The sequence below is a fragment of the Calliopsis andreniformis genome, chromosome 4 (assembly GCF_051401765.1).
Source record: "Calliopsis andreniformis isolate RMS-2024a chromosome 4, iyCalAndr_principal, whole genome shotgun sequence".
In the NCBI taxonomy this organism is placed as follows: domain Eukaryota; kingdom Metazoa; phylum Arthropoda; class Insecta; order Hymenoptera; family Andrenidae; genus Calliopsis; species Calliopsis andreniformis.
The window spans coordinates 5,071,229-5,087,952 of NC_135065.1; the positions used below are offsets into that span (position 1 = coordinate 5,071,229).

Here is a 16,724-nt window from a genome sequence, read left to right on the forward strand (position 1 = left end):
TTGTGTGGGAAGGCAGACTCCTATTCAGACAAATAAATAATATTTTTTAAATTGAGACATACAAACAATTTAAATGTAAATAAAAGGAGGCAGACGCTTAGTTCCCTCTAAAATAAAGGGTATGTTGATTAATTAAATCTTTAACTTCGAATGCAAAAAGAAAGAGTTCGACGAATAGTCCCAGCCCTAGTTTTGCCAATAATTAATCCTTATGAGAATAGAATTAATCGATTAATAGATAGTGTCGTAATCAGAAAATGCTCAATGCAAATAATATAATATTGACGAACAGTTGAAGCAGAACTAATTGCACGATAGATAAACAAAGTTAAACGATAAAGATTCTTCAATTGGGCTCGTAACATTTGAGTGATATACATACATATAAGTGAAGACTCGTGTAAACGAACAGAAATCGTTTGTAACACAAGGATTTCACTGTGTCCCGAAGATAACGCATGCCTCTATGCGGTTCGGCTACAGACACGTATCGTACAGCTGCATCAGAGTTCTATGGAATTACATCCGTTTATGATACATTGCACTTCGCACAGCACGATAATCACGCGAGTCTTACAGCAGGCTCTTGATTCATGCTCCCTATCTCTATCAGAATCTTAACGTTCTATCTCTTCTGCGGCTAAATAGCATCAGCTACTCGCTACGTTCGATCGATCTACTTTTCCTAAAGAAACGTGTGAACTGGACGCCATCTTGGACGCTTTAAAGTAGGATTTCCTGTACAGGGTGTTCGATAACAGGTGTCACGAAATTTTAAAGGACAAGTGTAGAAGCCAACATAAGTCGAAAATTAAGAATAATGATATTACGTTGAAGATTTAATCTACCGACTTCGTTGAGCTTGACTGAGTTAATGCACGTCGAAGGTAAAATAAGTTCACAGGTCAGACACACTTTACGTACATTTTATGTTCGAGTAGTTTTAACAATTAATGACTGGCAATGAAAAAATAAGCCTCAAACGCAAAATTGTTATTCTTCATTTTAATCTTACTTGAACTTGTAGAATCAACGCTTAAAATTTTTGATACTTGTTATCGAACACTGAGACTGATATTGCGATTTAACGCAAGATCCAAATGGACACGTTTTTCAATATATGTGTCATATACTGCATTTGAGAAGTCCCACTTTTAAACACATCAAGCCTTGTCCAGTCGCTCACAAGTTTCAAAATTTTGTCCACCTTTTGCAAGGAACATGATACAGTTCATTTTTATACGAACTTAAAAAGTTTATTCTTCGTCTCGTCACGGCGTTCGCGTATTGCACCGTTCTCCTAGGGGATACTCTTCCTAACCAGATATCAAGAATGATAGTTGATTTAGGAATTTTTAACACTTTACTTGCCCGATACTCGTTTAAGAGAAAACAGAAGACTTTTGTCCAATGATAGAATGAAATGAGTTTTAAACAATTGTATAACAGAGAGTCATAAAATTATTGGCATTGGATTAAAACTTTTTCTCAACTTTGTCTTAGTGTTTCGATAAATTTTAATTCTTTGCGTTTTGGTAAGGGCAAGAAGGATTATTTTAATCTCCTTAAGATGTTGCAATTCTTATCTTTTGCATTATTTCTTGTTACCAAAAATAGAACAATTAAAGGCTCGAAAATCGGCCAACTTCATTTTTCAGTGAAATGGACTTTTTCTGAAGATTTGAAGGTATTTTAGTAATCAGTGGTTTCTTGTTAATACCTACTGCAAAATTTTAAAAAATGGAGGTGACCAGTTTTCACATCGAGTTCATCAATTAAGATTGCAAACGAGTGATCTGGAGACAAAGTATTTCTCAATCCCAATAATTTTGACTCTATTCCCCCACAGACCATCCACCAAAATTGGTTACGTAAAACCTCTCAAACTAGACCAGTCATCTCCGAACCGAACTCTAAGAGTACGTATCCACTTGAAAGTAAAACTATTGCGAGTTGCTCTCGAGAGCACTCTCTGATAGTGTATTCATCTCGAACAGTTACTCCCAGTTACACTAAACACGCAGCGTCTGATAGTAAGTACACTATCTGAGAGTATACTCGAGACCAACTCACAAAAGTTTTACTCTCAAGCGGACACGTACCCTAACAATAAGTCAGCCTTGAAACAAAAGTTCCGACCAGGTCGTATGAGAGTCTTGTTAAAGCTAAACCCAGGTGAGGTCTCTCTGTCCAAAAGGATCGCAAAGGAACTCCATCGAGGAAAATCGCGATTGTATGAAAACTATCAGACGTGGAAGAGACCTGTCTGCTTCTAGACCAGGGTTTCTCAACCTTTTTTGGCTTGTGGCTCTCCTTCAAATATTGGATATCCCTATGAACCTACTTTCCTTTCTTCTTTTCTTATCCTTATTTTTTCTTATTCCCATTTTTCCTATCCATATTTTCCCTTATCCCCATTTTTTCCCTATTCCCATCTTCCTTTTCTTCACGTGACCCAGAAAATTCAGTGCAGGGGCTCCTAGAGTCATAGAGTCTCTGTTGAGAAACCTTGCTCTAGACCCACGGCAGAGGTCCTCTGCATCGGAAATGACGAGTGCGCGATGGCTTTGCAGAAGGTGGCCGCGGTGAACGTAGAGAAGCCGTGCGGCAAAGATGATCAAAGCGAAGGGCCCTGACGAAGAGAATCACAGTGAATACGTCGGATCGGACGCGCTCAAAGAGTCGCTGGAATCCTATCCCGCGTCGGTGCTCCTCTCTAGCGGCCATCGTCTCGATGGTTCTTCTTTTCCAGGGCTCTTCTTGATCCGCGAAAGGAACCGCGTCGACTCGCGTCTTCGTCGGCAGGAATCCTCTCTCCTTGCGCCAGGACTATTCGGTCTGGGGTCAGGGTCAAGGTCACCGTGGTCAGGACGCCAGCGTGGTCCTGTGCCAGGAGGAGTGCTGGTGCTGTTGCTGGCTCTGGTGGTGCTGCTGAGGCTGGTACTGCTGTTGCTGTTGCTGCCTCTTCTGGCTGGAAACCAAGAACAGGATTGTATGATTACTTTCATGGAGGCTGCCTGATTTTTGGCGCGTGGGCGTTCGACGGCCATGATTCCAGACGCCCCCGCGAGTGAAATATGGCTTTAATTATTTCGTGTCGCGAGGAAAGGTCGCTGATGTCGTGGGCTCGCTTTGAAGGCGAGTTGCGATAAAGACGCTTTGGGGAGCTTAAGGCTTTTGCGTCAGAATATTTCGACATTGTCTACAAATACACGCTACTGCTTCAGTATGAAGAAAGGCAGTAATACAGAAAAACATGAAACTGAGTTTTTTGTATCTTTCGATAATGTTGAACATTTTAGGTCTTTCTTTCTGTAAGAGTTTCACGTTGCATTGACATTTAGGTCATTAGCGAGTTTCGATTATATAGCCAATAAATTTGATACTATTAAATAATTAAGTATGTTTTTTATATGTTCTTGTGAGGTCAGAGCTGTATCTATCCAACATTCACCTGTACTTCTTTGTCTCAGACTAATGTTAATATTAAACTTTTACGATGCATGAATTTGTCTTTTCTACTTTCAAGACATGTTAATGTGAAGAGTTAATTCGTCTTCGTCGATTGGCAGGTTAATAGCTTGCAGCCTTTATTAAGAGAGAATGTAAGAAAAGAGTGTAGGGAGAACTTCAAACCACAGGTACATGTATAGATCCTATTCAAGTGCACTTTGTTCTTCAGTTGAAGACTTGAAGTGAAAGGAACGTTAAATATCATAAGAACATGAGCTTGACTTATCGGTCGTTAATAATAGGTATAATTCTACTTGTCAGAAAAATTCATGGTAATGCTTGAGTTCAGGCTTAAAGAGCAAAAACTGTTAGCTTCTTATGCAAATTCTATTCTTTTACTAAAGACTTGTTATTAAGCAAAATTATTTTTAATTTTCATAATTTTCTCGACATTTCTGTTCTATTATGACGCATCGAATTTTTGAAATAAGAATAACAATTTGTTGCATTTGCATATGCAGTACCCTCGCAGCTAGAGATAAGAATATGCTACGATGGCTTACATAAATTTTACATTTTACTGTCTCTGCAATTCCCGTCTGTGAAACTAACTGATCGCTTGGTGTTATCTTTATTCTAATGTTCTCAACGTACATAATTCATCGGTGCTGCTTATTGAAATTTCCAAGATACGCGTAAAAACTTCATTATTGCATTTGTAGGTATATGTAAATTTTCCATGGTTAAAACGTGCAAATATAAATTATTTCCTTTGTCTTCAGCGAGCTAACGCCTTTGTTTCCTTACATTGTACATGTAAAATGAATTTGTGACAAAAGAACTATTATTATTAAAATGAGAAACGTGATGATTGAATGTTCTCTGTTTGAAAATTCCTTTCGAGCAAAATAATATTCCTTCTTAGTTCTAATTTGCAGAATAAAACTTAAGAACAATTTTAATCCGAACGATTTTTCTTTGGAAAATTCATTTACAGTAGTTTATTTAGAAAAAAAATGAGTAAATTCACATGTTCGAATTCTAAAAATGTTTTAGTTTCTGTATAAAAATTCTGTTATTCTGTTATTCAGCGTTGTGCATATTGAATGCAATAACAATAGGAATACAGTGAAATATTGATCGGGACTTGGACAATGATCAAATAGTGCAATGTATCCTCGCTATATTAGAGCCTAAAGTTATATTAGACTCGCTGTATGATACATACGCCTCACTGACGAGTTCAAAGTTAGGGATACATTTCTGAAGTCTACTTACACAGGTGTCCCTTAACATGTGGGCAGTACTGCAGGGACTAATGAAATGTGTCTGACTTGGGACTTATTCTACTGCTGGCGTTCACTAGTCAGATTACACACAGTGAGTCAGTAGAATAAGTTCCAAGTCAGACACGTTTCACACGTATTTTCGTCTACCTTCAGTTTCATGAATGTTTCTTTAAAATTTTTGATACCTGATGTGGAACACCCTGTATATGTATAATACGTGGTCGACGATTTGTAAGAAATAATTTGATACTCCAAATAATTCCAAGATATAGCGAATATAGTTGCAAGCATATCTGTGATTTTAAGACAAAACAACCTGCATGTATTACATTTTCAGAAAATTTGAATGAAATTCTTAATTAACATCTAGGATATAGAATCTATGTTTTCAGAAAGAAAAAGGGCATTAAAAGAATTTTCCATCTAAAAACAGGGGTTCAAGAAGACTCGATTTTATTTCAAATAATCGAAGTTCTATTGCATTACTTTTTCTAGACATCGACAATAGTCCTTAGTAGCAAGTCTGTACAAAAAGATTTTCATGAAGACTTTTGCAATGCAACACGCAGATATGGAATACTACGGCTGACATAGAAAACAAACTTGCTTGGAGCAAAACTTTCAAACAAAATACAATCTCTTGATGAAACCGCACGTAACGAATCCTCACGTTGCATGTAAATGTCCTACACAACGAATCGTGACTCTAAGCGCGTAAGCACATTTTTTTGACGACCCTGAACGAATTCTAGTATAGCAGCTCCTATTATTACGGTTATTACTCTAGCTGCGCACGATGGTCTGCGTGAAACACAAGCTTGCAAGGTTGTCGATATGCAAATACATTTAACCTCTGTACTATCAATATGTTAATTGTATTATTTCAAGGTTGTGTGCTTTAGTTAATTAATTCTACCTTTTTATATTTGAAATCGGTAAGAAAAAGAAGTAAAATATTTTCTCAATTTTTATTATCTATTTTGACATATTTCATGATTTTTATTCATTAATTCCTCATTCTTTGTTTTATTTTTCATAATTAGAAATCTTTTATTCTTCACTTAATTTCGCTTTTCAGGGGAAGAAAGAGTCTTCAACAAGTAAATTGGGTTCACAACTGAGCTTCTTCTGCTACGAGTTTATACTGAATAAATACTGTGTTTATTATAATATTTTCAGAAAAGTTTGTCTTATTTTCATCCTCAGTTTTTAATAAAGCAGTTAGCTATCTGAAAGTTTACTAACATGGAAATGGGGACTAAAGGTTACCAAATGCGTAAAAACTTCAAAAAATCGATTACTAGTTTTTCAAATTTTCATGAAACATGAAATCCAAAAATTTCAGATCCATATATTTCGATGAAATACTCGTAATCGTCAAAATTGTGGAATTTTGATCGAGCAAACTCTTGCGCGCATGAGCGCACAACCCTTCCGCTTGCAGGTCAATAGTCAATAGTCCTTCCATGATTCCCGATTCTATTATACTCTGTGAATAGCTCCCTCTTCTTTGGTATTGCACTGTGTATTAGTGAATTATGAATGGAAAGTGTAGAGGGAGGAAAATTTCATTGAAAGAAACAGGAAAATTTCATCGTTAGTAAGTAGAGGTAAGTACACATGTCTCCTGAAGTTACCTGAGTCTTAAATATTGAGTTTTTCTTCTATACATAAACAAGTAATATAGATAATTTAGTATAAAATAAATAAGATTACGTTGTTTCATTATTAAAGGGATTGAAGTTTCTAACATTAAATATTACATTATATTGAGTGACAAAGTTGTACTTATATTTTTGGAGATCCTAGGTGTACTATTATTATAAAGACTCAAAAGAATTAATCTATTTTATTTTTTGATCAAATTCACAGACTTTTTCTTTTAAATTTAGTGAAAATAAAAGTCATTTCCATAAGAACTAATTCTGATAAAATAAAAATAACACAACATTGTTATATACATTTGCATTTTAAAAAAAGTATACAAATAAATTAATTCAAATCTAAATTTGAAAAAAATAATAACGAAATTGCCCAGTTAAAACAAACATTTACCAATGAAATGTATTTTAAGAAATTCTTCTACACTAGACTGCTTTTGATACTATTGTTTATGAGGAATAAGGTTTTAAAATGAGTCCTCAGCTTGCTACTAAATGCTACTCTGTTGGGTAGTAAAATTCGTTTGCTTGATTCGTTACAACAAATTTTCCTTACACTAAACGTTTCCTCAGAAAGAGATACCTCCAGACCAAATTCTCTGCTATTTCATTCAACCAAGCATCCTTCAAGCGCTATATCCTTTTAGTCCCTCCTTCATCCAAAGACAATACTATCTTAATCTCTTACGTCGTCTAAACACTGAATCGTTCTAGTCCCATGTTATCCTAATCCTCCCACGACGTCGAACATAACTTTCCAAGCCTTATCGCGACTTTTACTCTTACTTTTACTCGAAAAAGAAACATTCACCAGCTAGCATTAGTACTATTTTTGTACCAGTATAAATCCAGCTTACGTTCTGCATGAAACTAGAACTGTGTGTAGAGTCGACTCTACTGTACATCTACTATAAAAGTCTTTGCTTACGATCTACTTTACTGAAATCGCAGTAAATTATGTTATCAACGAACATTGGCTATGTAAGTTGAGTAGTTAATTAGTAACACTAATAGACATGTAAAGGTTCCAACATAGGTATGTAGTGTGGAATTTATATCATGGCAACCATAAACTGTATATCATGATTATCAGATAACTATAAACAGTAATCGATTCTTGATGATCATAGAAAACAGGTTTATGCACTCTTATTGTCAGCATTGATTGATGACTACTTAGTTTCTTTATTCACTACAGCAAATGTAATTGTTAAATGCGTAGGAAATATATATGTATGTGAAATTATAAATGTAAAAATTCTTCTATGCATAATTTAAATATTAGTGACGTACGACAATATTTAATGCTTAAATGTTTCTAATAACTGTCATTTTTGCGACCACGAAAAATATATTGCTGGCTGAAAGATGACTGATAAAACCGTGTCCAAGGTAGTGACCTCAAACTTAGGGATGGTAAAGTATTATAATATATCTACATACATATATTCATCAAGCTGCAGAATTCCAAGTAACACACACGATATTCGTGTAAAAATTCAGACGTTTCTGCGAGAACTTTTTAAATTTCATGAAATCGCATTAACCTTCGATGAAAGTCATATTGTATATCGTTACCACTTCTTATTACTGTTAATGCTATAAGCACTTTCATTTATGCAAATAACGCTAAAACGATGATGAGTCGAGAAAATAAAAATAGTTACTAAAATGAATTCATAAATGCTTACTTTTGTGAAACTACTAGAAATCGAAAAATCTCTACAATTTATTTATTATGAAGCTAACGATTCTAATAATTGACGTTGCTATAATTATTCTTATTCAGAAGAAGAAAAAGAAGTTTCTCAAATTTCGTATGGTAATAAAATCTTTAGAATCTAGTATTAACATTCAGTGATTGCAATTTTCTACGTATGCACCTTGCAATGCAGTTTTAATTTTGCTACGTAACATTTTAACAAAAAAATAGCGTCACACTTTCGAAGCATGGAAAATAGCTAATAGTTGCGGTCGTAGCATCGTCGTAACGATGTTAATGGTTTTCCTGGCTTTATGACTTCTGAACGATCAATACGCGACGTTGAAGAATGTCGTATTCCACAAATTTATATTACAGCGAAAAAGACGCATACATATATTAGGTATTATGTAATCTGGGATGGCATGAATCGACTAAATGATTTCTTTAATATTTTACGAGGAAAATGTGAATGCATAAGTTATTCTGCGGTCACATTCTTTAGAAATGAAATTTATGCATGTCTGGGGAAATGTCTGTTCAGCTAAGCAAAACTGATCGATTTTTTTTATAAAAATATTGTAACTAACTTTATACAAATATTGTAATTAATTTTTAAAAAATAATATTCAAATATTTTTACCTAGAACTCTGATGTAAAAGTAAATGTGATCTATGTATATAAATAAAAAATTAAGTCATAATATAGAATAAAAGTTGTTTGTACCTACGATCATTTTTGAGGAACTTAAAAAATATAATTGAAATAATTTATTATGTTGTAACATAGAGAGATGCGTAAGTTAGTGTAAAGATAAAGGAAGATATTAGGTTTTTGTAATCTCCGATTCAAAGATAAAACTTTGTATACGTAATAAACAATCTAATTGGTAAAAAGATTGATTACTTCAACGCAATATTTGTTGATGTAATACTCAATAAACAAGGTTTTATGACAGAGAAAGCAATGTAATAAGGAATATAATTAAATTAAAAGAAAGTAGAATATGGATTGAAGGAAATTATACAATGTTTACGTAATTTCTTATTTATGGCAGCAGATATGCAGCGTCTGATAATATATTACTTATTCCATTTTCAAACTTAATAGTTTCGATCACATAAATTTAAGTATTCATTTACTTTTACTCACGTTTTATACGTCACCTAAATAATTTTAATAAGATCACTAATAACATACCCACTAATTTAGCTAATGGTATACTAATAATATTTATTAAAGTAATTCAACCATGAAAGCAATATACTCCAACTAAATTTTCTTTAAAAGCCTATCACGAAATTTTATGTTTAACACAACATTTAACGCAAGACTCATGTCGTAATCTTAAAATCAGCTAGGACTACTTCTACTTGTGAGTCCAAATATGTACATTGGTATCTATCATTAAAATTCCCAATAAACATTAATTAAAATTTGTTAATACGACTCTCATCTCTTCGAACCTTCCAATTAAACGTAATAAAACATGACAAAAACTGCAGACGTTTTAAATGATTTTCAAACGATCAACCTCGTGGTAAGAAAAAGTACTTTTGTTTCTATTGATTTATTGATGACATAAAACACGACAATAAAAGGTTGGACGTTACAGGAATCAACATTCAACACACAGGACAGATGGACGTATGCCAGCAATTATAACGATAGTGCTTCGCCAAGTTTCACGAGCTATAATATCAACGAAAATGAGATTACGCTGAATCGTAATTGCATCGAAATGCAAATTGAACCCAGTTCCAGCAGTAACTGGTAATTACACGACTATACGATTCGAAGGTACCGATGTTCGTGCTTTTTTGTCGCTTCCTCATTTTCACTGTACGTCGCGCGAATAATTAGACACCATGCATGGTGTTGTGTTTAACAACCAGAATAATCAACTCTGGCTAGGGAATAGCGAGTGTACAGAGTTATGAAAAAATGAGCGTTACAAAAACTTTTTTCACCAAAGTATGAAAAATTAATGAGATCAGGTTTAATGACATTACAGGACAAAAATTAGGCGATAATTTCGTATTAGAATAACTTTTTGACGACACTGTATTCAAATCACTTACTTGATGCACGTGTTGAAAATAAAAACTGAATTCTATTTTGATCGTACTTTTAAAATATAATTGTGTATTGGAAAGAAATGAGTTTATCAGATGAAGATTGAATTTTTTTTTAAACAAGATAGGGCACTTAAAAGAGGCTACCTGAGTAACTCGACTGCTTTTTATGGTAAAAAGAAAATGCATCAGATACATCTGTGGCATAATCTGATATTAAAAGGTTTTTTGTACAACTTAATTTCTTTTTCATGGAATCGTATGTTTTTTTATTTACCTTTTCATGCATTCTATTCGTCTCAAAAGGTGAATAAAATATAAAGTTGACCTTGATATCTCTCCCACATCTTCGCTCATAAAAAACCTATTAACATCAGATTATGTGTCTCCTGAAACTGAACAACTTTGGTCTGATGCATTTTTTTCTATCGTTAAAAGATAGCGAGTTTTTGAGAGGTCAGTTTTAGGTACCCCATCCTATATACATGAATTCTATGTACAACAAAAATGTGACAGAAATATTGAGAAATTGTTCAAAATAAAATAAAATAAAATAAAAAGACCAAAAAAATTAGGAAATGGTGAACTGATGAAAAAGTTCTAAAAAATTATCAAAATTTGAGAAACTTATTTTCTTTGAAGTACTTCAATCAAATTTACTTTATCCATTAAAAGTAATAATTACGAATTAAAAGGTCGTTTAATTTTTGTCCACCTTATAATTATCTATGAACTATGAAACAAGAACAAAAATTCTCTGTTGTTTCTTATGACCTGTGCCTAGTATTAACACCGACAAATCTGTCAACGCATCAACGTGGTGCCTCGTAACCAAATTATTTTCATATCTCGGTTAGGAGGCTTGACCAACCTAACACAGACCAAAGAAAATAATGTAATAAGACAAAGACGTGCCCTTTTTTTCTCAGTATAATCATGCCGCTTTAATTGAAGCAAGGACAAGTCTTGATCGTACTTCGTTGATTCTCTGACGCAGGAGATGATGCTCGAGATTCGTCGCGTTAACCTCGAGAGGATTTCAGCGTCCCCGAGCGATTCCAGCTGGTTTTAGTATCGTTTATATTGTTTCTAGTCATTAAGTGCACAGCTTTTTATAGTTTGAATGCAAATAAAAATATAGAAATATTTTTGCTTCATGGTGTAGTATCTCTGGATTAGAAAACTGTGTTTATGAAGCAGTTGATAGCAAGCAAAATGATCGATTCTTTTCTCAAATTTTACTTGAGTGCTTTCTGTTATAAATAAAAAATTGAATTTAGTAAATTTAGTAAGAGTTCTAACACTCCAAAAATGACAAATTCATAATTAACTCACATCTTCAGGTCGTTGCAATTGTAGCTTCCACGACCACGTTAAATAAGATTACATAATTAAATTTTCTGCCCATGCTAAATTGGTAATCGAATTATATCATTCCTAGCCCAAAGATCCAATTATCATTATGACGACATCTAACGCTCGCTACGTGGTCTATTATCGATCACTGCATGTGCATCGAATTCGAGGAAGAAATTGTTTGAAGAATTTAGTACGCTTCGCGTTCCGTTCTCATAAGTTTCGAGGATCACGAAACCTCTCGATTATGCATCGGGTCTGTTACCTTAAACATCCTAATTGACTTAAAATACAGGTTGCATGTACATCGCGCGTAAAAACCGCATAAAACCAGCATGACGGAGCGGTGTAAAATAAGAGCTTGTACTACTGCTCGCTACTGATCTGGGCTGTCTGATTTGGGAAAGGTTAATGATGAATTATCTCAACAGTTACTCGTACTTTAACTATACGCCAGTTTGTAGCCGGTTCTTGGCTTTCGTAATGTGTTTATACGTTCGTATAGACACCAGATGCGTTACAAAGATGAGAGATGATACTTTCATTGTGGAAAACTATGCGCATGGTTTAATGTTGCAATGTCGAATATGCTGATTCCCTCTGTAGACAATTATTAATAGGCTGTGGATTTTTATGCACTTGTAGAAATTTTAAATGTGTACAAAATTACAGGCTGTATGTAATATTCAAAATTATAGAAAATATGGAACATAAAGTTCACATAATAGTATTTGAAATACGCAATAACCTATTGCTACAGTATATACAGTATATACAGGATACATTTGTTATTATTGTGTTTATAAAAATATGAAATTCTATAAAAATTTGCAATCTAATTACTAGAAATGGATCAAAACCTAATTCTTAAATCATTAATACAGTGCTATAGTATATACAGTATATACAGTATATACAGGATACATTTGTTATTATTGTGTTTATAAAAATATGAAATTCTATAAAAATTTGCAATCTAATTACTAGAAATGGATCGAAACCTAATTCTTAAATTATTAATCTTTGAATCTTTCGAAATTCGAAACTCTCCAAACTATTTACTTTTGAATTGAAGTACCAATAAATATTGATTATCTATATTTAAAACACACGCAAATAAATAACAATCTAATCTAAATTCTAATTCGATAATCTGCAATACAAATGCTGGTAACACTCAGAGGGTCTCTAGTTAAAATAATCACTCTGTACAACGTTTTAAACGTTATCATTGCAAGTGCTGCCAACACTCAAAGGATTTCCACTTACAATGCTCACCCTGAACAACGTTTAAAACGTTATCATGGCGAAATTGTGATCGCCTACCTCAAAATTAATTTCGACTTAGCCACAGTTCAAAATTCACGACTTTGAAATACACCCGTTGTCTCCTGAACCGCCACCAACTTCCACGTCCTCCATTCTTCATGCATCGGTAATATTTTATGTAATCGAGCGCGTAAGTGGCGACGTCGCTTTGTTAATAGGAAAGCAGCCGAGTTTCCCGACCCGCCCGACGCATCCATTCTCTCTATTTTTCCACGTCGGTTATGAAATATGAATTTGCGATCGAAGGTTCCGCCAGAGCTCGGGGTTTTTTCATTCAGCCTGAATGACTCCCCATCGAGTGATCCGTACCGCGAGAAGCCGCGACCACGGCGAGGCTTAGCGATACATTTCATTTCTCTTCGCCTCTTTGGGCGTCTCGCGTCTCATTAAATCGACAACGAATCGATACTCATATTCGAGGTATTCAAAGGCTTCCGCTTTTTCTGAGCCGGCCTTTGAGCCGGGGAAACTGAAAAACTTGCATCGGCCAGTTCTTATTTATGATTTATCGTTCGCTTTCGAATCTAATTACAGGAGGGACGATCGGGCATAAACTGAAGTTTCATTACTACGAATCCGTGGTATTTGAAGGATTGAATAGGCTTTACGTGGAATATACTTTTCAGGTTTTATATGCCAGGCTATTTGTGGGAACAGTTGCAGAAGCTTTATACCCTTCTGGCATGAAAGCTTGCGAAAGCGTGGAAGAGGTGATTTAATATGTCTTTTTAATTAGGTTTACTTTAGTAGAGAAGATGGGAATTTTAATATTTTTTTGTTTGTATAGGAACATTGCAGTAAAATTCATTATGTTTTGTTGCTAATATCAAGTAGAATGGAAAGAAATTCACTATTTTATTATTTAAGAGTTATGTGTAAGTACGTAGAATAAATTTTCTTTATATTTTATCCTGAAGTGTAAGTTTCCTTATTATTACCTACACTTCTTCACGTAGTTAAGTTTTCAATGTTGTTTCTATACAAATTCGATCATTTTAGTCCACTTAATATTTGAATTAGTAAACAAATTATTTCTCTAACTATTCAAAATACTAAATTGTGTATACACATAATATTAACAGTATTTTAAAAAGTGAGCGACAAAACCATAATAATCATATTTGAGAAAATAAAGCCAATACTAAAATTTGTATAAATAATTACATCAAATCTTTCTCTTTTCTGAACAATTACTGTATAAAAAACAGTTCCTTTTTATATTAGGAAAATTGCAACAAATTGAGTATATATGTAAACATGTACGTGTATGTACATATAAATTGACCGTAAACATAAATTTGCATCAGTATTTCTACACAAGTTAATCCTTTGCTATCTTCATCAACAAATGATCCTCAAGATTTCTCGATATGATCCTGATAGCTCTTATTAAGAACGAGTTTCACAGGTTTTCCCGCTAACGAACGTGTCGACCAATAAAATTTGTTCACCGCCTCTCATTCCATTTATAGGGTGGATATTTTTATAACGTCGAATGAGCAATGAAATTTTAATAATGTGATCTTTAGCAATTACGTGTACAAGATCCTACAATCATTTCCAAATCTTCTGAGCTTTAAATAATAGACAAATACCGATTTTATATTATGCTATACCATATTGTACTCGAAAGAGTTTGATTTTAAATAACAGTCTGCAATGTGGAAATATTGAGAACAATGTGACAGGTTTTCAAACATTTTCCTGGTATTGTGAATCTGACCCTACATGGTTTCGACTTTTGTGGAGTACTGATAAAAAAGCATCGAGAGGATGTAGATTTTCCAATAATAAAGGGGTCACTGATTTTGTGAAGAACTAGGTTGCTCGACAATCAAAAGACACGTATAGACATGTACAAGGGAATCTAAATGCAGGAAACATTATACCAAAATAGAAACCTACGTTGAAGGATGCAAATCGTTTACATAAACATTTTTTTGCAAATAATTTTATCACGGAAAGTACCTCTAATGTGATTACTTTTTCTAAAAGGACGAAGCTCTAATAGATTAACAGACACACACATGTCCTATTTATATAACTGTGATATTTTCTCGTCACCAATAACTAGGCTGAAGATCTTCATGTATTTTGAGGCATTTCAATTTGCAAAATAAATGTAAAATCTATGTAACAAGAAAAAATGTAAAGATTTTATCAAAATATAAATAAATACACTTTATAATATGTGTAACATAAAACATGTCTTTAATTTTGTTCCAGTTTTTTAATATTGTGTATGAAAATTGAAATTTGTATAAATATCCACAGTCTACTATTAACTACTGCAAGTAGTTGATGCAATATTCAAATTCACTTGAAGATGAACTACATACAATAAACTAAAAATTTTCTAGAAATAAATTCTCTTTTTATATTTGATATGTACTTAAGATTGTACTTTATGCTGTGTCTTTTTGATTTATATAGCTTCTTGGGTGATCGTACTGAAACGACTCAGCTCGCTGTGAACTAAATTTCTTCGAGAGGTACTAAATAAATACAGGCAGTTGAAATATCGGCCTGGCGATTGGTATGAAGAAATTTGTGTTTAATTTAACGTAACGCTCCTATGTGTATATAGGTATAATTACTCATTTTGCATCAACGTGCTCGTGTTTTTGCCGAAGCTCATGCATATTTATAAAGGAAGTGAAACGTGAGATCGACGGTCGTAGCTCAATTATTCAACGCATACGGTTAGATCGAAAATACACATAATTACGTTTAGCTTGTCGAGGACCTTGTTATCGGGCATCTTTCGCATCGTTTAACACTTCCCAATCGATTTTTGTCTTATCGATGGGTCTGGAGAGCAGAGCGCTGAATATGAGAAGCAGTACAAGGTGTCAAGTGGAGGCAGAGATTAAGGAAAAGCTGAGGGAAGTTGATACGCGAGAGATAAAAAAGGTCTTGGAATGACTGAGAATATAAATCAATCTAAATAAAAAAAAAAGTACACACCAGTAGTAAGTTCTCTCACTGACATGACTGAAACTGTTTTCATTTGAAATTCTGAGATTCATTAGGTTGATAGGAACATTTTTCATGATTGAATTTATAATTGGACTATGTTTTACGGTCGATAGAATAATTTTCTTAACTAGTGGAAAGTTGAGTTTTTATTATTAAAGCTAATTTATTTTCCCATCTCTACGTCTGTTATACTCTTATGATTTTCTTTGCGTCTGTTTGCTTTTTATATCTGTTAAGTTATTTTGTCTTGTTCAAATAATGATCGTTCTCCTCATAAACATTCCAAAATATTTTTCGCCCTATATGGAAGTTTTGAATACTTTTTGGAAGAAATATTTTTAAATTGATGATTTTTAGAATAGTATTATTATTTAAATATTTGTATATCTCATTTCATTTCAATTGGTTAAATTTAACTGATGGACTAAATATCTTATGATAGCAGCGTTATTATTAAATGAAAAATTATTTTACCAGAAATGTCTAGCTTTTACGTAAGCACTTTTTCTATTGTTCTTTATTTAATCTGTATTTGCTACTGACAGGTTATTTTGATCGACCCTCACAACGCATAGCCTGCGATAAACTGAAAAGGAAATAACTCGTCATTCAAAAATAAAGCGAAAATGCGGAATAAAACCTTTACTATTGATCTTTGTTCATTATTCATTGTTTCTACTTGTGTGTCTGCAAACACTAAAGGTTGATTCATTTTATTTTTACGAACTGTTTGTTTTTATTCTGATAAAAATTAATAAAAATATTACTACCATTACCGTCTATAGAAATGTGGTCAATTTTATCGGTTTGAAGTGGCATGAACTCGGAATAATAATGTTTATTTCCTTCAATTTTTAAATATTGACGTAGCTTTCTTCG

At 33.5% G+C, this 16,724-nt stretch overlaps 1 protein-coding gene across 1 annotated transcript in view; it reads right to left on the minus strand.

Annotated features, from left to right (window-relative positions):
- Positions 1 to 2,715: 2,715 nt before the first annotated feature.
- LOC143177774 (uncharacterized) overlaps positions 2,716 to 16,724 on the minus strand; it is a 50,896-nt gene continuing 36,887 nt past the window's right edge. The window contains exon 2 of the mRNA XM_076375931.1: positions 2,716 to 2,971. Coding sequence (XP_076232046.1) covers positions 2,866 to 2,971 — 106 coding nt within the window. The 3' untranslated portion in view covers positions 2,716 to 2,865. The remainder of the gene's footprint in view (positions 2,972 to 16,724) is intronic.